Source organism: Lentinus tigrinus (genome assembly GCF_003813185.1).
Source record: "Lentinus tigrinus ALCF2SS1-7 unplaced genomic scaffold L226scaffold_1, whole genome shotgun sequence".
Taxonomy (NCBI): Eukaryota; Fungi; Basidiomycota; class Agaricomycetes; order Polyporales; family Polyporaceae; genus Lentinus; species Lentinus tigrinus.
The window spans coordinates 3,109,477-3,129,695 of NW_027137910.1; the positions used below are offsets into that span (position 1 = coordinate 3,109,477).

Sequence of the window (20,219 nt, forward strand, 5' to 3'; positions counted from 1 at the left end):
TCTTCTTCTCTCCAGAGAGATGCCACGCTGCTCGACGACAGTTTACTCAACCGTTGAGACAGTGCCAGAGGACTCTTCGGAGTCTCTGTCCTCTCGAGATTATGGCTTTGCTTAAGCAGGTTAGGAAGTGTCGTAGCTCATCTCTCCATGTTGCGGCATGTCGACATCTCCCTGTGACATCTCTAGACTTCTCGTAGTTCTCTTCTCTGGCAATACAGCTTGTTCTTCCATACTTCTGGACTGTTCGGCTATGCGCAAGAAAGCAACGTTGTATGTCGGCGCAGGGTCGCCATTAGGGACTGGCAGTCAGTATTATCTATGGGGAAGCCATGGTGAGTTGCAACCTGCTTCTTAGGCCTCGTGCAGGTTGGCTACTACCTCCGGCAAGCACTTCTGTGGATGATTCTCATCCTTCGAAATATCGCCGTCGCGGATGTCCACCGTCCTGGAAAAGTGCAGGCATGGTATGTACTCGGTGACAGCGTCCAGAATAACTCTATGACACTGACTTCTGAGAGCGAGCATCGGTATTGTCGCAAGCTTCGCTTTGCTCACGTATAGGTGAGACCCTCAGATATTCTATCCATTGAACCTTCAGGGTGCTTCGTGGATCCGCACTATGCCCTATATCCAGATTGCCACGCTGAGCGCCGCCTGTCGGCACGCACTGCGGCGTTTCCCAGATATCCAGATATCCCGCCCCCGACTCTTCGGTACCGCAACGAGTAGCTGGATATCTGGAAAGGATGAACATGAGCATATACAAGTATCGAGCAGCGACTGGCGGAAGTTACTGCCATTCGTCTCTGCATTCGAGCTGAAGCACCCCTCGCAGTTGTGAGTACGTCCCACTGCCCTCAAAAAACCGTGAATGATATCACTCATGCTGCTTGAAAGACAGAATCGATGGTTCTTACGCGCCTGGTATCCACAATCGGCATCTCCCTGTTTATCTGGGGTCCTATCCTCACAGGTGTGGCCGCACGTGCGGTGGACCGCTTTGCGGACGTGGACCACAACAGCGCTACCGGAATGGCACAGAAGCTTCCCCTTCCAGAGACTCTACCTTCTGCTTGTGGGTCCGGCTGTATGCCTGGTGACTCAAGCGCCGACGTTGATGCATTACGCCCACCTACCATCCCCGACAACGCACTCCCCTCTGCCACCACAAGATCCCACTCGAAACACGTCCGCCGCGCGATGGAGGAACTCAGCGAGATGGCACAGTACTTCCTAACCGATTACTCCCCGGACCACGCCGATGTCGACTTCGACTTCGCCCTTCCTGACGGTCACTGTAGCGCCAAACTGGCCTATATTTCCGATCATGGCTCTCAGACCCTTCAGATCGAGTTCATGGTGCATGGAGACGAGGGTATTGTTGGGGACTCGTCTACGGCCATAGCGAGTTCAAAAGCTAGCCAGGAGGGAACACTGTCTCCGGCCTCAACATTGCGACCAGTTGTACCAGAATCTACTCCCATGTCACCTTCTCGGACAAGGACGGTCGAAATTACTACCGCGGTAAGCTTCAACCATAGTTTGGCTACCTCCCGGTCGCTCATACCCCGCAGATACATGGCGAACACGCTAGCAAAATCGTGGACAGCGGTGTCACATCTACCTTCGAGACTTTTGTCTCGGATTCGCCGAGCCCGACGGTCATCGTTGCTCCGACTGTATCGCCTACAGCGGTAAGCCGACTACATATACAAGTGACATGTCGCTATGAAGCTTATGCGCTCTGCAGAAACCTCACGAAGAAGAAAAGAGGCCCGCAGACCATGATGGCCAAGCGCCTACGTACCCTCTATCAGCGGGAACCTGGGTGGGAATAGCATTGGGAGTCGGCGTGGTGCTCATATTCCTGACGTTGGCCGGCGCGCACGTCGTTTACCGCCATAGCCTCCTCCCTCGGGCCCTGCGACGCGATCGCGAGAAAACGGCAGTACCCACGAACAGCGTGGAGCCATACGTCCTGGAAGAAGGGAATCCGCACCAGATTCGCAGTGTCTCCCGCGAGTCTACGTCGAGACAGTTCTCCGATTGGCAGTGCGATTCGATCTCCGCCCGTGATATCCCCAATCCCAGTACCACTACGGCACCCGCAAGTGACGCGATCCAGCCTGGGTGTTCAAATTCGTCCGAGGAGATGGATGGGCTGGGAATGGATCTGGGAGAGTCAGACGGTCCTCCTCAATACGAAAAGTGATCGCATCGATTACACTCGAGGGATATACGAGCTGTGACAGGTGCTAAACCAGGAGAGTACTGAGATTTCCTCTTCCTGAAGTACTGGCAGTGCCCTGGGCTGCGAACGAATTTCGCTGGCGGATTTCCTGTTCAAACGTCACAAGCTATGTTAACCATCGTATGCCGTAGGATGTCATACCGTTTCGTTTCCTAAAATATGTTCCCCTGATGTGCTATGTAACATGTGATCTGAATGTGGCTTCCGGAGTACTACAGTTGAAGACATCCTAAATGCATGGACGGGGAGGCGGACATTCCGAACGCACCCTGCGGCGCGCCGCTTGCGAAGTAGAGGTAACGGGTCCTCCCGAAGCAGATATCGCGTAGAATCATGCGACAAGTTGTGAGCCTGTCAGCCACTGCGCGGGACAATTCAACCGGAGGTGCTGCAGCTAAGTTCTTGCGAGAACCTCACTGGTTATAGGTCGGGTGGGCAAGAGTGATTGTCTAGGTGAGTCGATGAGCCTTAACTAGATCGAGACGGCGCTCGGCCCAGGAACAGTAAATTCAGAGAACGACCTGCACTGCAGATTGGGCCCTGCCGCGGTGCCGCCTTCTAGGCGGATCCCTGAGCTATAATTCGCTCAGGCTTATGGGACACATGCGCAATTCGCCAACCAGTGCTGGATTCGCGAAGACGCTATTGGATGGCCAGGCAAGCCTTCGACTGGCCTGAGCTTCTGTACTATGTATGACTGGACGAACCTCGAACGAGTCGAGTCGGTAGAGAAGTCTCGTGCAAGGGATTCAGCGGCAGAGCTTGAGCACGAGGAACATCGTCCGAGGGGTGTGAGGACCGCATCGTTCGAGGGCACAACTTGAATTGCAAAGGGCGGCGAAGGCGACTTGGAACGGGATAGAACGTAGATAAACGCCCAGTTGGGGCATCGTGGGAACTTTGCGCAATAGAAGAAGGCGCGAGGACGCGACTCGAGGCCATCCATCTCTTCCCTCCACCATCGATATGTCCATTACCAAGGTCCACGCCCGCCAGGTCTGTTTGCCCTGCTGCACTTGAGCCTCTCCATATGCGCTGACTCTTGGATGCCCAGATCTTCGACTCTCGCGGTAACCCCACCGTCGAGGTCGACCTCTACACTGCTAAAGGTACGCGGTCCGTTTCCCGAATTCGGCTAGATCTTGGAGGAGATGCGGGCACGGGTGCAGAGACGGTGTCGCGAGTAGAGGTTCAAGGGCTTCGCTGAGCACATCACGTCGCTTGGGTACGATCATGGCGATGGAGAGGACGCGCCGCTTCATCTCCGCCAGGCCGTATTCCACAATTTAGAGTTGCATCGGTATTAATGCGCTTTCAGGTCGCTTCCGGGCGGCGGTCCCCTCCGGTGCGTCCACTGGTGTTCACGAGGCCGTCGAGTTGCGCGATGGCGACAAGAATGCCTACGTCGGCAAGGGTGCGTTAGTCCTGACAACCATTGTCTCTGTATCTAACCCAACCCCGGATGGTTCGTAGGTGTTAGCAAGGCCGTCTCCAACGTGAACGACATCATCGCCCCCGAGCTCATCAAGGCCGGTCTTCAGGTCACCCAGCAGAAGGAGATCGATGATTTCCTCATCAAGCTCGATGGCACCCCCAACAAGGGCAAGCTTGGTGCGAACGCTATCCTCGGTGTCTCTATCGCGGTCGCCGAGGCTGGTGCTGCGGAGAAGGGCGTTCCTCTCTACCAGCACCTTGCCGACCTTGCTGGTGTCAAGCCCCCCTTCGTCCTCCCCTGCCCCGCGTTCAACGTCATCAACGGTGGCTCGCACGCTGGTAACAAGCTTGCTTTCCAGGAGTTCATGCTCCTCCCCACCGGTGCTTCTTCCTTCACCGAGGCGATGAAGATCGGTACGGAGACCTACCACACGCTGAAGAAGGTCATCAGCGCAAAATACGGCATCGATGGTGAGCGAAGTTTTGGAACGTACGTCGGATTCATGCTGACTTCACTCAAGCCGTCAATGTCGGTGACGAGGGTGGTTTCGCCCCCAACGTCTCTGGCGCTGAGGAGTCGCTTGAACTGCTCACTGAGGCCATCAAGAAGGCGGGCTACGAGGGCAAGATCAAGATTGCTCTTGACGTCGCTTCGTCCGAGTTCTACAAGGACGGCAAGTACGACCTCGACTTCAAGAACCCCAACTCGGACCCCACGAAGTGGATCTCTGGTGTCGAGCTCGCGGAGCTCTACTTGGGCTACGTTAAGAAGTACCCCATCATTTCGATCGAGGATCCCTTCGACCAGGACGACTGGGAGGCGTGGTCCCACTTCACGGCCAACAGCGGTATCCAGATTGTCGGCGATGACCTGACTGTGACGAACCCGCTCCGTATCAAGACGGCCATCGAGAAGAAGGCTTGCAACGGCCTGCTCCTCAAGGTCAACCAGATCGGCACGATCTCCGAATCCATTCAAGCGTGAGTACTTCAACGTGTTCCAGCTTCGCTGATGCCGAGCCTTTCTTCCTAGTGCGCAGCTCGCACAGTCTGACGGTTGGGGTGTCATGGTCTCGCACCGTAGCGGTGAGACTGAGAACACCGTCATTGCTGACCTCGTTGTCGCCCTCGGTGTTGGTCAGATCAAGACCGGTGCTCCCGCACGTAGCGAGCGTGTTGCGAAGTACAACGCGCTGCTCCGTATCGAGTACGTTGATTTTGCACCGCTCCTGACGAATTATTGCTGACAGAAACATATTCTGTAGGGAGGAGATCGGCAACGGCATCTACGCTGGTGATAAGGGTCTCTCCGCTGGCCACACCGCGCCTGCTCTCCTCAAGAAGTAAAATGCTCCATCATTACGGAAGGACAATGTGTGTAGGATGAGAAGTTGCAGTGCTTAGAGTGTATCAATGTCATATCAGGAAATCGCAATGCTGTCGGATACCAATAAAAGTCTTACGAGCGGTTTGCTTTGTGAGTTCAGGACATAGGGCAAGAAAGTCGACGAAAGAGGTTTACGCCACGCACGCGACGCGTCAGTCCCGTGACCGTGTCCGAGCGAATCGCGATCTCTTCTTAGGCGCCGATGTTGTGCTGAGATTCGGATCCGGACTCTGCATCATTGCACCGTTACCTGTTGGCTCTCCGCCAACGCTCATCATCTCAACCTTCATTCGCTGTCAAGATTACTTCGCTGGTGTGCTGGCGGTGATTTGAGCAGATGTGAGCATGAACTAGCGGGCTACGTATGTTCGCGCCATTGACCAGCGGAGTATTGGCACAGGGATCCAAGTACGGTCGTTGCGGCAGGCCCAAGCAACATTCCTCCACCTACGATTACACCGAAACCTACGGACAAGAGGAATGAAAATAACAAGAAGCGACGTCCAAAACGAAAACGCATTGCCAGTGAAGCGAGCGCAAGCATAGCTGGGGAGCATCCGGAGGCAGGAGAGACAGACTCTGTTCATGTCGGTGTCGAGGCTGAGGGGTGGAGCGCACCGTGGCTGGAAGAATTGGGCACGACGAGCTACGAGAGCAAGCAACAGAGGTGCGTGTTCTTCTCGTTTGATGTGCGTGGTGGTTTGCCGAACATGTTTTGGGGGTTGGGCAGGTTGCATGACGAGATTGTCGCCTTCTTCAACTACATCTCCCCGACTCCGAACGAGACGCATGCACGTGGCATGGTCATTGCGCAGGTCAGCGAGGTGGCGAGACGGAGGTTCAGAGATGCGAGCGTGGAGACGTTTGGGAGCGTCGCGCAGAACTTGTATCTGCCAGACGGGTGCGTATCCTTTCGGACTCGTTCTTAGTTGCTTTCCTGATGTGTGACGTGGGGGCTATCACAGTGACACGGACCTCGTCATCCAGACTTCCGAGCCATTCGATGACGAGAGGAAGAAGAGCGCACTGTTCCAACTGGCGGCGATGATGCGCAACTCTCGCATTACTCGGTACGTACAGGTCATCCACCGCGCCCGCGTACCCGTTATCTCCTTCGAAACACAGCCAGACCTCGGTGAGTGTCCCCATCCTACTCCACTCGCGCAGTCCTGAGTGTCCTCACTCACGCCACAATCCCTGTCATGTAGGCTCGCTCAAGGTCGATATCAGCTTCAACGCAACAGACGGCGTGAAGGCCGTGCCGATCCTTCGGGACTACTTTGACAAGATGCCCGCACTCAGATACCTTGTGCTCTGCGTGAAGAGCCTTCTCTCCCGGCACAAACTCAACACCGCGTCGAGCAGTGGGCTCAGCAGCTACGGAGTCATCCTACTCGCTATCAACTTCCTGCAGCTGAACCCGCTGAAACGCCCCGCAGCATACCTTGAGCAGCCAATGGAGAACGAGTCTTTGGGAATCCTGCTGACGGACTTCTTGGACTACTATGGAAACCTATTCGACTACGCGGAGAGCGTGGTGTCCGTTTCGCAGGGTAAGGTGCTCTCGAAAGAGGAGAAAGGATGGGATGGTCTGAATAATCCCGAGAGTCTGTGCATTGAGTGCATGCTGAATCCAGGTATGACACGAGTCTAATGCTCGTCTGCGAGTTATGATTTAAGTGAATGCTCGTAGAGAACGACGTTGGCAGGCCAACAAGCAAGATCTGGAAGATCCGCAAGGTACTCAAGGGAGCACATTCTCTCTTGGAGTCGTATGCTTTCTCGGATGTCCCTGCTGCCCACAATATCCTTGGGAGAATCCTCGGAATCTCGGATGCCGTGAGTGTCAACCCATCGTTATCACCCCTGACTCACCTATTGACGCATACACAGACTCTCGAGCACCGCATCCTGCTCAAGGACATCGTTACATCCGGGCGTCTCTCGCAAGCCCTGCGAGAAGTCCAATCTGCCGCAACGTTATATAGCAATGCTCCACGCCGCCCACAGTCGTCCTACCAACAATACAATCCTCGCTACAACTCGCGACCGTACCCGAGCAGCGCAGGGAACGACAGGCCCAGGAACAACCTCCCACCCAAGCCTCCACCTCCGCGACAACCCAGTGGACCTCCAAGACAACCCAGTGGCTCTGGCTATAACCTCCCTCCGCGTCCAGGTCCGTCGCCGAAGTCGCACTACGTGGCGCAGGGCCCTTCGTTAGCTGCGCTCAGGGCGGCGGCTTCTGCCAGTGCAGATGCCAGCGCGAATCCCAATACCCGAGCCAATGACAAGCCTGGCGACGCTGGCTCGACCGCGAATACGCATTCCAATGGGAATGGGAGGTCCGCGCAAGGAATGCGGTCTCCGCCCCGACGGCGAAGGAAGGCTTGAGTTGCCGTGTGTTCGACTAGCCCTCGTCCTCCACGCCTCCTCGTATCTTCGCGCCTCGCATGGCTGCCATGATCTGCTCTCGTTGCGTTGTACTCATACCACCTATCATACTCGTATGCTCGATTTGTACCCGTATTATAGTCGTCAAAGTAGGTGGATACCTGTGGATATGTAGCGTATGTATAGATTAGTGTTTGTTCGGACTAACTACAAACAAGGCGATCGACTAGCGTCGGCTTCGTACCTCGCAGAGTTGCCTGATATACATAAAACCAATGGCATGATAGCCACCATGCCACTTTTCAATGTCATCGTGGCGTCCGAGACAAGATGGCTCGGATGACTATACTTCATCCTGTCGTATCGTACGTATACAATGGTCACCATGGTGGTACGTCTAATGACTAAAATAATCTCATGGGGCCGGTCCTGGGAAGAAGCTTCACCTCATGGGTGTTAGACGAAGCAAAATCAATCGCGGAAGGGGGCGATGTCATACAGTGTCCGGTCTATGAGATTGAGAATGCATGAGCTCTGGCACGAAGACAACTTGCGAGACGCCCGGACACGTGCATGGCCAACGCTACCGCTTGCGGTGCGAGGTTGCAACCACCGCTTATTCCAGGATCTTCATGCCCTCCCGTGTCATCGGCCCACACGTTCTCTGGATTAGCACTAACTTACAAGAAAGTGTCGGAACGGAAACAGCCACGATGGTTTCCCTATTGGTCACGATACAACCTCCCCGCCCGCCAGACACTCGGCAGCAATCGCATTACACAGGACACGAATGTTTCAAAATAGAGCCATGCCGCCTATCCATGCACGGACTAGGCTTCAAGTCGCAGTCGAAATCGCAATCACAACCGCTCCGCAGGCTGGTTGCAAATGCGGCCCTCGCAATCTGGCCCAAGGCTGCTTCATCCGACCCATCCGGCAGCTCCGAGCCGTGTCCGTCAACGCTACGAAAGGTATCGCCGAGCGCAACCCTAGTTATGGTATCGCGGACTCCACTTCCGTCGCGCTCACCCGCCCAGCTTGCGGAACTTACGGGCATGCATAAATAAAGGTGCTACTGACCACCCAACCCCATCACTGCACACCCTCTCCCACTTCCCCACTTGCCGACCGCAAGCACATCTCGCATATCCTCCTCCGATGCAACTCCGACTCGGACCACCATCCAGACTGATGGGTGTATTATCCCGACTACTGGCACGTGCCGCTGGGCGGCGCATGAGCTTCCTCGAATTACCGGTAGAGATTCAAATCGAGATTCTATGCCATCTCGACCCTGCTTCCCTAGTCGCCTGCAGACTCGTGAGATCTCCCCATGACTCTATCCTGCGACCGCTGAAACTGAACCTTGAACCTCGCAGACATGCCGCTCGCTATCGACACTCTTCGAAAGCATGGCTGTGCAATATGTGTACCGACTAGGTGTCACTGCGGTGACCGATGTCGGCTCCCCTGAAGGAGTCACTCTTCAAGATCGTTACGCCGCCATCCTGCAGTACCAACAGGCCTGGACGTGCAGCAACATCCCTCAACGCATGCAGGACCCTGCTCCAGGATCGCACTACCTCGCACATTCCAACGGCGTCTTCGTGTACGCCGTCCAGGATTCTGCCAACTCTCTCGCTCTCAAGCTGCATCGTCCAGGCAGCGCGTGCACTGGCCTCCCTGAGCTCACATTCCTCTGTTCGGCATGGAAGTCGATGTTGGATCCCATATCCCTTTTCTCCGCTCGTTTCACCGTAAATCTCTCGGAGGATCTGCTGGTCATAACGCGACTAAGCGATGACCGGACTGAGTGCGTTCGTTCCCTTCTGTCGCATTGACAGCTTACCCAACAGGCATCATCAGATACCTCCACCACTTCGTCTCGATCTCTCGCGATTGTTACCCGCACCCGGTCGCTGCTCCGTCCATCCTTCGGGCACCACGTAGGACCCGGCAGAGGCATGCCATCACGTACCTGAAGGAAGGTCTCGACATCCTCTCTGATCTGGTGGCATGGGGACATCGGGTGGCATGGGGGAATATTCCATTTCTATTCGACGACGAAGAGTACTGCTACTTGCAGCCAAGGATGGAAGTGCTCGTAAGAAATTGGAAGACAGGTGCTGTCGTATGGGTTCGTCCTGCCGCCGCTCTCCTGTATACATGTCTGACTTATGGCCTTTAAACAGCGGTATCAAAGCAACCAAATAATTTCCTACCACCTCATCGACCGCCATCATATCCTCATCACACAGCACGACGGCATCCACGTGTTCGCTTTGGACCCTGATCACAGCGAGCCAGAGCCTCCGGTGTACACGATGACCCAAGCGGAACTCCTGCACCTCCGCGTGCCCACATTCAAGCTGCCTGCAGTGCAGCGCGCCGGACTCTTCAAAAGCTTCCTAGACATCCCTCGCAATCACCCAGACGACCGCCCATTGATCCGCCCAGATCCAGCTCACTCGTTGCTCGCAATGTGCATGCCAGTCCATGTTGCGATCGGTTCCGAATACGACAAGATCGTGCAGACAAAGAGCCTAGTATTCCTCGTCTCCCTTGCGACGATCCGTGGCTACCTTGCACGAAGGCATTCGAAGACCGGATCGGCGCAACTCGGACGCTCCCTCGTCCTGTCCTGGGACGACTGGGGCCCCGCGGGCGCGCGGGTCGTCACCGCGGATAATGTGGACGCGTCTGAATTGTCCATCGCGACGCACGGGTCGCGCTGTGTGCTCACGATCCTCAGCACTCCGCTCAACGTTGCGAATCTGGTCCTCATCGATGCGCACCCATGGGCGCAGCAATTCCATAGCTGCGGCCAGAGCGTGACCCTGCAGACGTTGCGACAACACGACAATTACGGTGTCAAAGTGGTCGACAGCACAGACGTGCATTCCATGCTTACCCTGAGCACCTCCGAACGACCGCGGAAGACCTGGAAACCAAAGAGCGTGATCTTGGAGGGGAGGTTCCCGTGCTGGATGGCGTGGTATACGGCCCCGCTAGAGACTCGGTATAGGAACAACCATACCGTATTGACCGGCGAGGAGGTTGTCATCGTCGTAAGTTCTCGGACCTGCGGCGCGTCGTCTCACTACTCCATCGCTGACCCAGAGATCCTAGCGCAAGGCTCGAGGAGTGTAACTCGCAATGACCGGCGCGCAAAGGCACGTCGATGCATGCGGCGTCGCTGAGTCGCTCTGAGTCGTCGGCCAGCCCACAGTGATCGGGCGGCCGAGGTCTTGAAGACCCGTATGCGTTCGTTTCTCCGTCGGCTCATGAGTCGTTTGAGTTCGTTACCGCCACTGTGCAGCATTTCTCCTATCCTCTCCCAGTATTATGTTTAGACCTAGTCTTCACTGTCATATAGAGCGCAGTGGTAATTCGTATTCACATTGATTCACCGTTGTTTCGAGGGTCCTGGCATCACCGTGGTGCCATGTGTGGTCTTCGAGTCGGAGTCCTTCCAGTACAGTGTCACGGTTTGGGACGCATGTCTGGAGGCCTGACCCTTTGCCTGATGCTCGTGTATCGCGCGGCGTCCGCAACACACAAGCCAGTATATTGGGCTGCAGGATGCGCTCTGCAGTCCTCCTCTTCAAACCGACACGGTGAGCGGCACTCGCAACATCAACACGTCAAGATTACAACACATTCCCTTCAGGTTCATGTCCACGTATCCGACTGAGTCGGATCGCTAGAGTGATGCGGTGGCAGTTACTAATATACAGGTGGTATGTTGTTGGAGCCCGGGCACCAGGAAGCCTTCGGACAAGGGAAGACAGTATACGACAAGACGATGCTAGCGATAGGACGCGTGCGCTCCATCTCCAGTCTCCCGTCTCCAGAGTCCAACCGTCCGACGACCAGCTCGAGTGCGCATGACCCCAAGTGCGTGCGCGCGACTCTGCCCGTCTGCCCCCTCCCGTGGAGTACGGCTGCGAGCTAGGCAAGATCAGGATATCCAAAGGCCAAAGCCGTCCCATGGCACTGCGGCAGAACGCACGGTGAGTACTGCCGAGCGAAAGCACGAAGCCGCAGGAGACGTTCGCGGGTGTCAAGTACAGTGAACGCAAACGCACCCGTGCATAAGTCACCACGGCGAGCCGCCTCCGTCCCCCGTCCGCGTCTGTGTGCTGATGCGTCGAGTGTGCGTGGTCGGACACGTGAAGTGCTGGCTCCTGCCCGTGCAATGGGAAGCCGGCGGGACAACCATGCAGAATGCATATGCAAGGTACGATCTGAAAGTTACGCGCTGAAGGTTCAAGGGAGCATGATATATCAGGCATGTCGGAGAGAGTTCGGTCACGCAATTTATGATGTTTGAAGCTTGCTAGAACCTGGGAGCGAGGGCGTTCTCGTCGCTCGTAACAAAGGGCGAGGTCGAGGCAATGGACGGGGATCACAGGGTGCGCAGGGTCGGGCTCGGACATGTCGTATGATGTTGCATGCACATGAGGATTCGGAAGGGGAAACGACGTCTGTCGGCGTGCGTTGTAGTATATGGCCAGCAGGAATCGTGCGGAGCGCGTGGTAGAGAGGACGGAGACGAGAATTGCTGCTCTCTAGCAGCGGACACAACTGAGACTCACCTAGAGCGTGCGGGCCCACATGGCGAAGGCGCGGAGGTATATATAAACGAGGCGAGCGAGCATACGCATACTTCGCTGCGAAGATAATTGATGACGATGTGTGACAATTGCAGAGAGAAAGCAAGATGCAGCCGTCGTCTGATATCTGAGCTACGCGGAGGGGAGCCTTCAGTGTGGAAACGGGACGGGGAGGACGGGGAGAGTAGCACGTACCCATACTGAACAGTCGATCTCCACCCCAGCCCATCCGCGCATGTACTCTACCTTCCCTTCCTCTTCTCCTGATCAGTGTACGCGAGGGAAGCCCATAATTTCCGGATGAGGATGACGAGGGTGGACGGGAGGGACCAGACGCCCCTGCGCAATATCACCTAACATCGCACGCCATTGCGTAAAACACGTACGCTCATGCGCCCAACCTCAGCCGAACATCCTTGATTATGCCCGCGAAGCCATCCCCACCCATCTGGGCCGAGGGTGCCGCGAAGGACATATTGCCTAGCGCCATATACTCGCCCCAGATGTCCATGAGTGTATGCCAGTACCGTGGGTTCGCCTCGTCTCCATCAATGAGCGCATACGTGTACTCCCGTGTAGCATGGATCTCCACGGAGGTGTATCTGTCCTGGGGCAGGACGTACCCGAGCGCATACAGCTGGCCTGTCGCCTCGAAGGTGAGGTTGGCGACGTGCAGCTTCGAGTCGGCGCCAGAGAACAGGGTCCCAGTGAAAGGGCTCCTCGAGTCAGGCTTGACACTAAATGAGAGCGTGTACGGTGGACCGACGGAAGGGATCCCTGTGTTGAGCGACCGATACGTGCCGGGGTACTCGTACACGATGTTTCCAAGCTTCGGTTTGACGACTCTGTTAAGATTCTGCCCCGGGGCAGCCGCGTTCAGCATTGGGTACACAGCGTCGAACTGGTCCCGTGTGAGCCCCGTCGGTCGGACGTCGCTCCCCGCCCACGCCTTCTCTCCAAACACGGACATGCTCCGCGCGAGTTGATAATACACCTCGAGCGCGGTCGTCGCGTTGTTGCCCCAGTCGTTCCAGAGGGCGAAGACCGCCCCGCGGAGGTTGGGCGCGTCGATGCTCGTGTTGTTCGTGGGGTCCGTGGGCGAGAAGATGTTAGGGGCCCAGCCTTTCCCCCCGGGGGCCCCGGACCAGAGAAGGTCCTGGTTTAGTTCCTGTGGGAACTGTCCGCCGTCTGAGGTCTTCCCGTCCAGGTAGAGGAACGCCTGCTCGGAATTGATGACGCGGTAGCCCCTTGACAGGAGCTGCACCGGGACATCGTCACCGGGGAAGTCCCAGTGTTGACTCGTGATGTCCTTGGAAACCGACAAGGTCGTGCTCGGCTCGTTCGTGCCCCAGATGCGAATCGACTTGTTCGACTTGGCGCCGATGTAGGAGGACATCTCATTCACGAAGGATATGTAGTCGTTGGCAAGCGCAGAGTCGTACTCGTCCGCGCCGATGGAGACCTCAGGCGCAGAGAACCATGGGAGGAACTCGTCCCAGATGGACTTGATGGTGGGGATGGTGTCGGGGTAGGAGAGGTTGAGGTGGTCGGGAGCGCCGTTCTCCATGAGCTCGGACTTCCACTGATTAATTACGAGGGAGTGCCCAGGGGTGTCAACCTCGGGTATGATAGTGACTCCGTGGTCCGCGCACGTCCGCTGCATATCAAGGAAGTCCTGCTGCGTCCAGCTCTCGTTCTTCCTTGGTACGAGGCCGTCGAGAGCGGAGCCAGCAGGTGGCTGGAAGCGGAAGGCGGCGTAGAGGCTCTTCCACCCTTCGTTTCCGTCGCCGTACAGAAACGCTGGGTTCCAGAGGTTGTCAGAGGCATGAAGGTGCATCTCGTTGAGCTTGAAGTATGATGCATATATGCAGAGATCGCCTGCAAGACGCGATTTATGAGCCCCCAACGAGTCGAATGTGGTGGTAGATCTATTCTTACCTAAGAACGATGTATCAAACCAATGTCTTCCTGCATCCAGCATGAAACCTCGCACCTCCCAACCGGGAGAGTCAGATCCTTCCCCTGCAGGGAAAGAGACTGTCTTCGCGCCACCAGCCAGCTGTATAGCCCCTTGTTGCAGCAACGTTCTGGTACCCCACCACACTCCCAAGGGTGTGGATCCCTTGATGAGGTACACGTCTCGAGAGATCTGCAAGTCGTAACCTTCATCTGTAAACTGTCCATTGTAGAGCTTGTACTCCAAAGATGTGTTCAAAGTCAGATAGATAGTGGGAATGCCGAAGATGGAGTTATTGACCACAGACGAGAGCTTAACCGGAGCAAGAGCAGTGTAAGACAAGGTGTCCTCGAGGTCTGACCGAAATGTGTCCGCATAGTCAAGAAGGGATGGGCTCCCATGAGTCGCGTACTTGCTGTCCACGACGATCCGCACGAACGGTGACAGTTCGAACGTGCCGCTTGATGGCGTGAAGGATGCAACAGAGGGTATCTGAGGCTCAAGCACGGAGCATTGAACTTGCAGAACAAGGAACGCGACTAAGCCAATGCTCTCCAGCATTGCCGTAGTGTGAAGTCTCGCCCTCCGTAGCATCTCCTGTGTAATGCAATCACAGTTAGTTCTGGTCAAGTTGAGCGCAGAGAAATGGCATACCAGTGTTACGCAGTGTACGAGTCGCGCGACACAAGACCGAGAGATGGCCCGAAGACCCGTCGGTATCTTATACGTAACTCGCATTGAGAAGCATCAGAGGTTCGGTCAGACCGTGTGGCGATCTTAACACCGAGACTTCCCCCTGGGCATGTGAGTACTGAGGGAAGGGGGATGATAACGGCAACCAAGTCGGCAGTGTCCATACTTTGAACAAATTCTTCTTCGGTAGAGCCCTTGCAAATGTCACGGAGAAGCATAGTCGTGGGTAACCAGAGGAACTGAAGTTCAAGGAGCAATTGAAACAGGACACAACTAGTGGCGTCTACTTATCTGCGCTTGCCCCGGGGAGTTGAGTCTGAGACCACGTTGGACCGTCGCGTCGACGTTGACGCGCAGCTGCACAGGCCCTTACTGGATGTACAACCGAATGCAGAGCCATCATAGACCTCAGAACTTTAGAATACAATGTTACCATGTTATGCGTATTGATGCATGGGCATACATAGAACATGAGAGACGACAAGCATGGACCTCGTAACAGATGCGGCGGGCTAAGGGCGGGGCGTGGAGGGTTTTAGATAGTAGTCTCGTAAGGTACAGGCGTCATGGTCTGCGGTGCGTTGTCCTTCGTCGAGATGGTGCGGGCACCGCGGGGGACAACAGGTTGACGCTTGAGGTTAACGCGCTCTGGACGACAGAAGAGACATGAACGAATGAAGAAAGCACAAAACAAGGGTTACTTACCGCCCTTCGCCTTCGCCTCAACATGGGCGAGGTGGTTGCGCTTGACCCGGTCAAGGAACTCTTGCCTGCACTTTGAGTGCCTGATGTGCTCGACGCGGATGTTCACCCGCTTCTCAATGTAGCGGTTGCCGACGACCTTGTGGATGATGATACCGACAGCGCTGGGGGTGACGTTGTAGATGATACCAGTGCGACTACAGGTGTGAACTTTGTCAATACCAAGTCTTTACGAAGACTGGACGAATACGGACCCATGGTAGTACTTGTGGGGCATGCCCTTTTGCTGCGCGGCATTCGCCTTGATGTCGACGATGTCACCAATCCGGTAGTTCGTGAGGTACGTCGACAATTTGATGGGGCCGTGCTCTACACCGTCGCCGCTCAACCTTGGATAAGAATTGTAGGATCATAGGTACACACCCTTGAACCCCCGCTTGAACATGTCGCGCGTCCGCGCGCGGTAACCAAAGGAGTGCGGCATCTTGAGGACTACACAGAGATGGGTTTAGGGACGACAAGCACAGTGAGCAAGAGGATACGAACGTCGTCGGCGTTGCTGGTGGTGTCGGCACTATGCAGTAGTGCAAGCCCCGAAAGGTGGGCCGGGCGTTGCCGAGTGGCTGGTGTTGACTGTACAGTTGTGGCTGAGCGCCAACTTTGCTCGCGCGATGGCTGGATAGTCGGCCGTTTCCAGCGCTAGGCTTCTCCGTCGTATCCGCCATCCTCAAGAAAAATGCCCAGGTAATGTTCGCGACTTTGCTCGCACAGAACATCCTCGTACTGACTGTCAATGCCCAGGGCCCCGCGGAACCACAGCAAGACGTGAGCACTCTTTACTCTTCAAGATCCACTGTTGTGGAGGGATGCACCGTGCTGATCATAGCCGTGCCCCATTATCGTTTCGACGATAACTTTACAGCGCAAAGGTCCCCCGTCGCCCCTTCGAGTCGGCTCGTCTCGATGCCGAGCTGAAGGTGCGTTTTATCTCAATTCCGGTGCTTCACGAGGTGCATATGCATGTGTTGGAATTTAGCTCGCCGGCGAGTACGGTCTCCGCAACAAGCGCGAGATCTGGCGCATCGGTCTCATCCTGTCCAAGATCCGTCGTGCAGCCCGTGAGCTGCTCAAGCTCGATGACAAGGACCCCAAGCGTCTCTTCGAGGGTAACGCCCTCATCCGTCGTCTTGTTCGCATCGGTGTGCTCGATGAGTCCCGCATGCGTCTGGATTACGTGTTGTCCCTGAAGATCGAGGATTTCTTGGAGCGTCGCCTCCAGACCCAGGTCTTCAAGAGCGGTTTGGCTAAGTCCATCCACCACGCTCGTGTCCTCATCCGCCAGAGGCACATTCGGTGCGTTACCTACACCTTTGCGTGGCTAGAATTCATCTCTGACTTGTATATCTTCCCTTAGCGTTGGCAAGCAGATTGTCAACGTTCCCTCGTTCGTCGTTCGTCTCGACTCGCAAAAGCACATCGACTTCGCCCTCACCTCACCATATGGCGGAGGCCGCCCCGGCCGTGTCAAGCGCAAGCGCCTGGCTGCGGCTGCGAAGAAGGAGGAGGGTGGTGACGAGGAGGATGAGGAGTAAACGGGTCCGCTCACCGCCATCTATCGTCGTATGTTCCAGTATCTCATGTGGGCCCGCCTTGTACCCTTGTATGGCTACGTATGCAACTGTATGCGTTCTGCAGACCTGTCATGAGATTTGCAGTTTGTCTTAACGTCGGGTTCTTTACTCCCTTCGGAGCAAGGTAGCTAGACTAAGTAGTCGCGGTGTCGACTTCAGATCTGGTATGCGACCAATGTTGACCGTCAACCTTCGGCCGTCGGACTGAGCAAATTAACACTCAACACACATCCACGAACGACTTTCGAGCATCAAAACAAGGGACTCGCTTCCAGTTGAATGTACCAGCGGCCTCCACTGTACTAGCATGTATATCGCCGGGCTAACTTGCATGTTCGGTCAATGTCATGGGCGCGTCCGACCCAGCTGCGCCTGAGCGTCTGAAACACCTCCTCCTGCTTCCCGACTTGTGCCATGCCTTCACACCGGCGACGCTCGTACTCTCGAGAGCGGTCAGAATCCCCTCGTCAAGCTCGTTCTCGGTCTCGTTCACGCTCTCCAGAGAGAAGAGTGTCTCTCCCAGATGGTGTCTCCGAGATATCCGAATCCGACTACTTCCTCAAGAGCGACGAATTCCGTGTGTGGCTAAAGGAAGAGAAGGGCAAGGTGCGGACAGTCGCAACTACCCGTCTGTGGATGATACTCAATACACTGTTCTGCGTTAGTACTTTGACGAGTTGTCTAGTGACAAGGCGAGAAAGTGAGTACACAGAGTCCGGCTCGCGGTGATTGCTGAACTCTGACACAGGTACTTCCGCAAGTTCGTGAAAGTAAGACAAGTATCCGCTTACAACGTCATTCACTGAATAAACGTTCTGTACGCCTCAGGCATGGAACCGAGGCAAGCTCTCGAGTATGTGTCGATGTTTACTAGTCACCTGGACCTGACCTCAGGTTGCTATCCCCTCCCCAGAGTCTCTCTACGCTGGCGTAGACAAGCAGTCGGCCAGTAGCCAAACGGCTTACAAGTGGTCCTTTGCGTCCAAGGCCTCTCGCGCAGACAACGACGCGTTACGCGCAGTGCGGGACGAAATAGACAGCGCCACGTACAACCGCCCACACCACTCCGAAGCACCCACCCGACCAGGGCCCTCAAGCGGACGCGTTATCGGCCCTGCCATGCCTAGCGCTTCGGACAGGGTACTCGCGAAAGAAGCAGCGGAGGAGTATCGCGCCGCGGACCGCGACTACCAGAGGAAACGTGAGAAGAAGGAGGCGAAGGAGCGACTGGAAGACGTCGTGGGGCCCAAGGAACTTGGCCGCGCGGGGATGCTGGAGAAGAAGAAGGTTCAGCGAGAGGCGGACCGTGCATTCAGGGAGAAGGGCGACGACGGGTTCGAAGTGGACGACTCGACGCTCATGGGTGGCGGAGACAGCTTCCAAGCACAGTGAGTACTCTTCTCATAGGTTGAGGTGAGGGTCAGGCGTTGATGCGCTGCTAGGGTTGCACGTCGTGAGTCGGCGAGGAAGCGGTTCGAGGACAAGAGGGAGGAGAAGATGTACGCTGCTCGTGAACGGGCGGATGCAATCCGGGCGAAGGACAGGGCGACCATGGACATGTTCATGCAAATGGCGAAGGAGAAGTTTGGCTGACCATATGGCGTCGCCTTTCTTCGAGTCACATCCTCATGCCAGTATCACCGCACGTCATATAGTGTCCAAATGCATCCATTAAACGATGACACTAAACCGAATATATAATACAGCCGGATATTGTTACTAGATAGATAGTGTTTGCGTGCTCCCAGAGTCCCTGGTATAGTACTCATGTGGTCCAACGAGGGATCACATCCAAGCTCTATCCTCTGGATCGAGATATTCAGGCTGTAACTTCGTGTAAACCCATGTGCATGTCGCAGCTATAGGCGGAGCGCTCACCTCTACACCCGACGTGGCCTGCGCAGAGCGGTTAGGGGAAAAGATCCGAATGCGAGTCTTGCTGGGCGAGTCATTGGTCTTGCCAGTACCCCATGCACTGTTTTCAATCCCGAGGGCCTCCGTTTGCTGCACACGCTTGTGAGCAAGGGCGTCTTAAGAAGTGAGTGCAGCGAGCTCACCTCCGGGAGTGCGATTAGGACATGTTGCGAAACACGGCCACGCTTTTGTTTCTTGGAGTATTTGCCGTTTGCCCAAGCCGAGTTCTCCGCATCGAGCATGTAGTCTTCGGTCTCCTGAAAGCATAACATTTGCGTCAGACGGGGATACCAGGATGCAAATGCTCTAGATTTACGAAGTGGAGCTGGTCATCTTCCTTGACTAGGACATCTTCGACGGCGAAGTCCACCTTGGATGTCGATCAGGACAACATTTAGAGCAGATAAGATGCGAATTACTCACCAAAGTACTGCATTCTGACTGGAATTCCGAAGGCGCGATGGCAGCGGGGAACTGTGCATGACGCTTCTGGAGACAGGCACGACGTCAGCAATCAATTGACGATAGCACAGAACGAGCGGGGTCCCGCAGTGGCAGTGGGCTCGACGCTCGATAGGCAAAGAGAGTATTCACCGGCTTCAGCGCAGCCCCAATGGCCGACACTCTGCTCCTCAACGACGCGTGCCGAAGTTGGTCCTTGTCAATGCTGGAAGCGTCCTTGTTGAACATCTATGGGAAGACACATGAGCACACGGCCGACGTCGCGGACAGAGCAGCGCGCACCATGGTGAATGCGAGCGTCGCACTTCGGATAAAGCGAAGGGTGAGGTTCGGGTCAACGGGGGCCTAGTTGGGCAGTTCTTGGGACTGCAGCACCTCGCCTCCCGCTGATATACAGACAGCAATTGCATGCCTGACGGCCCGGTGCCTTGCACCTGCCCCGGCATGTTCGAGCGTGCTCGGCGGAGGACGCAGTGCGCGACGCATACAGTTGCAACGTCCAGACGGCCGAAGGCTGCTAGCCCGCATGCCGCGGAAGCACAGAATGGCTGGGAAAGGCATATCAGTGCATAGAGCCCGGACTCTCACCGGCGACATGGTCTCGGTGCGCCAGAAATACGACTGGGAGAATCTCGTCGAGATCTCGCTGTTGCCCCTCGGAATGGCATTCGCGAGGGCTATCCACTGCGAGCTTTGTCCTGCGTTGTGGACCTGGCGCGGAGAAACTGGGCCCATCGCCATTCAGTCCCAGTGCGCGGAGTGGTACCTCATGACTGGG

At 55.9% G+C, this 20,219-nt stretch overlaps 10 protein-coding genes across 10 annotated transcripts; 7 read left to right on the forward strand and 3 right to left on the reverse strand.

The window, feature by feature from the left end:
* Positions 1-6: 6 nt before the first annotated feature.
* L226DRAFT_37074 (uncharacterized protein) lies at positions 7-706 on the forward strand. Its single transcript, XM_067674303.1, has 2 exons — positions 7-332; positions 389-706. The coding sequence occupies exons 1-2, from the start codon at positions 158-160 to the stop codon at positions 559-561; spliced, it is 348 nt and encodes a 115-aa protein (XP_067543348.1). The 5' UTR covers positions 7-157; the 3' UTR covers positions 562-706.
* Positions 703-2,678, forward strand: L226DRAFT_37079 (uncharacterized protein). Its single transcript, XM_067674304.1, has 4 exons — positions 703-837; positions 902-1,524; positions 1,575-1,694; positions 1,751-2,678. The coding sequence occupies exons 2-4, from the start codon at positions 907-909 to the stop codon at positions 2,210-2,212; spliced, it is 1,200 nt and encodes a 399-aa protein (XP_067543349.1). The 5' UTR covers positions 703-837; positions 902-906; the 3' UTR covers positions 2,213-2,678.
* Positions 2,679-3,215: 537 nt separating this feature from the next.
* L226DRAFT_528904 (phosphopyruvate hydratase) lies at positions 3,216-5,155 on the forward strand (the record flags this gene model as incomplete). The annotated part of the gene is made up of 7 exons (XM_067679484.1): positions 3,216-3,247; positions 3,306-3,360; positions 3,570-3,665; positions 3,725-4,156; positions 4,207-4,666; positions 4,719-4,892; positions 4,951-5,155. Coding segments are annotated over 7 exons (1,331 nt in total), but the record flags the coding sequence as incomplete, so codon positions are not given.
* A 168-nt stretch (positions 5,156-5,323) lies between these two features.
* Positions 5,324-7,687, forward strand: L226DRAFT_476178 (Nucleotidyltransferase). Its single transcript, XM_067676703.1, has 7 exons — positions 5,324-5,411; positions 5,473-5,739; positions 5,803-5,973; positions 6,038-6,207; positions 6,281-6,709; positions 6,766-6,911; positions 6,966-7,687. Coding segments are annotated over exons 1-7 (1,686 nt in total). The 5' UTR covers positions 5,324-5,409; the 3' UTR covers positions 7,467-7,687.
* A 1,191-nt stretch (positions 7,688-8,878) lies between these two features.
* Positions 8,879-10,616, forward strand: L226DRAFT_565312 (uncharacterized protein; the record flags this gene model as incomplete). Its single annotated transcript, XM_067683783.1, has 4 exons — positions 8,879-9,279; positions 9,333-9,603; positions 9,659-10,534; positions 10,596-10,616. 4 exons carry the CDS (start codon positions 8,879-8,881, stop codon positions 10,614-10,616), a joined length of 1,569 nt encoding a protein of 522 aa, XP_067543352.1.
* A 1,854-nt stretch (positions 10,617-12,470) lies between these two features.
* On the reverse strand, positions 12,471-14,600 carry L226DRAFT_541882 (glycoside hydrolase; the record flags this gene model as incomplete). Its single annotated transcript, XM_067682095.1, has 2 exons — positions 12,471-13,960; positions 14,021-14,600. The coding sequence occupies 2 exons, from the start codon at positions 14,598-14,600 to the stop codon at positions 12,471-12,473; spliced, it is 2,070 nt and encodes a 689-aa protein (XP_067543353.1).
* A 538-nt stretch (positions 14,601-15,138) lies between these two features.
* Positions 15,139-15,926, reverse strand: L226DRAFT_497915 (60S ribosomal protein eL21). Its single transcript, XM_067677637.1, has 4 exons — positions 15,858-15,926; positions 15,689-15,803; positions 15,438-15,631; positions 15,139-15,380 (listed from the first exon to the last, which is right to left on the reverse strand). The coding sequence occupies exons 1-4, from the start codon at positions 15,916-15,918 to the stop codon at positions 15,268-15,270; spliced, it is 483 nt and encodes a 160-aa protein (XP_067543354.1). The 5' UTR covers positions 15,919-15,926; the 3' UTR covers positions 15,139-15,267.
* A 210-nt stretch (positions 15,927-16,136) lies between these two features.
* L226DRAFT_497917 (40S ribosomal protein uS4) lies at positions 16,137-17,026 on the forward strand (the record flags this gene model as incomplete). The annotated part of the gene is made up of 5 exons (XM_067677638.1): positions 16,137-16,178; positions 16,236-16,259; positions 16,357-16,411; positions 16,471-16,787; positions 16,849-17,026. The coding sequence occupies exons 1-5, from the start codon at positions 16,171-16,173 to the stop codon at positions 17,024-17,026; spliced, it is 582 nt and encodes a 193-aa protein (XP_067543355.1). The 5' UTR covers positions 16,137-16,170.
* A 424-nt stretch (positions 17,027-17,450) lies between these two features.
* Positions 17,451-18,803, forward strand: L226DRAFT_528911 (uncharacterized protein). Its single transcript, XM_067679485.1, has 6 exons — positions 17,451-17,671; positions 17,731-17,765; positions 17,814-17,835; positions 17,894-17,918; positions 17,979-18,453; positions 18,508-18,803. The coding sequence occupies exons 1-6, from the start codon at positions 17,480-17,482 to the stop codon at positions 18,656-18,658; spliced, it is 900 nt and encodes a 299-aa protein (XP_067543356.1). The 5' UTR covers positions 17,451-17,479; the 3' UTR covers positions 18,659-18,803.
* L226DRAFT_528913 (uncharacterized protein) lies at positions 18,728-19,835 on the reverse strand. The gene is made up of 7 exons (XM_067679486.1): positions 19,724-19,835; positions 19,574-19,669; positions 19,403-19,468; positions 19,296-19,349; positions 19,123-19,236; positions 18,944-19,069; positions 18,728-18,889 (listed from the first exon to the last, which is right to left on the reverse strand). Exons 1-7 carry the CDS (start codon positions 19,724-19,726, stop codon positions 18,851-18,853), a joined length of 498 nt encoding a protein of 165 aa, XP_067543357.1. The 5' UTR covers positions 19,727-19,835; the 3' UTR covers positions 18,728-18,850.
* Between the last annotated feature and the right edge of the window lie 384 nt (positions 19,836-20,219).

Bases quoted from the DNA above. Each gene is read 5' to 3' on its own strand.
- L226DRAFT_37074 (XM_067674303.1), top strand. From the start codon at position 158: ATGTCGACATCTCCCTGTGACATCTCTAGACTTCTCGTAGTTCTCTTC. The intron at 333-388 runs GTGAGTTGCAAC...ACCTCCGGCAAG, and splicing joins TTATCTATGGGGAAGCCATG to CACTTCTGTGGATGATTCTC.
- L226DRAFT_37079 (XM_067674304.1), top strand. From the start codon at position 907: ATGGTTCTTACGCGCCTGGTATCCACAATCGGCATCTCCCTGTTTATC. The intron at 1,525-1,574 runs GTAAGCTTCAAC...CATACCCCGCAG, and splicing joins CGGTCGAAATTACTACCGCG to ATACATGGCGAACACGCTAG. The intron at 1,695-1,750 runs GTAAGCCGACTA...TGCGCTCTGCAG, and splicing joins CGACTGTATCGCCTACAGCG to AAACCTCACGAAGAAGAAAA.
- L226DRAFT_476178 (XM_067676703.1), top strand. The intron at 6,710-6,765 runs GTATGACACGAG...GAATGCTCGTAG, and splicing joins TGAGTGCATGCTGAATCCAG to AGAACGACGTTGGCAGGCCA. The intron at 6,912-6,965 runs GTGAGTGTCAAC...ACGCATACACAG, and splicing joins TCCTCGGAATCTCGGATGCC to ACTCTCGAGCACCGCATCCT.
- L226DRAFT_497915 (XM_067677637.1), bottom strand. From the start codon at position 15,918: ATGCCGCACTCCTTTGGTTACCGCGCGCGGACGCGCGACATGTTCAAG. The intron at 15,804-15,857 runs GTGTGTACCTAT...GCGACGGTGTAG, and splicing joins GTTCAAGCGGGGGTTCAAGG to AGCACGGCCCCATCAAATTG. The intron at 15,632-15,688 runs GTCCGTATTCGT...TCACACCTGTAG, and splicing joins CCCCACAAGTACTACCATGG to TCGCACTGGTATCATCTACA.
- L226DRAFT_528911 (XM_067679485.1), top strand. From the start codon at position 17,480: ATGCCTTCACACCGGCGACGCTCGTACTCTCGAGAGCGGTCAGAATCC. The intron at 17,672-17,730 runs GTGCGGACAGTC...GTTCTGCGTTAG, and splicing joins TAAAGGAAGAGAAGGGCAAG to TACTTTGACGAGTTGTCTAG. The intron at 17,919-17,978 runs GTATGTGTCGAT...TCCCCTCCCCAG, and splicing joins GAACCGAGGCAAGCTCTCGA to AGTCTCTCTACGCTGGCGTA.
- L226DRAFT_528913 (XM_067679486.1), bottom strand. The intron at 19,469-19,573 runs GTGAATACTCTC...GCCTGTCTCCAG, and splicing joins TTGGGGCTGCGCTGAAGCCG to AAGCGTCATGCACAGTTCCC. The intron at 19,237-19,295 runs GTAAATCTAGAG...TTATGCTTTCAG, and splicing joins AAGATGACCAGCTCCACTTC to GAGACCGAAGACTACATGCT.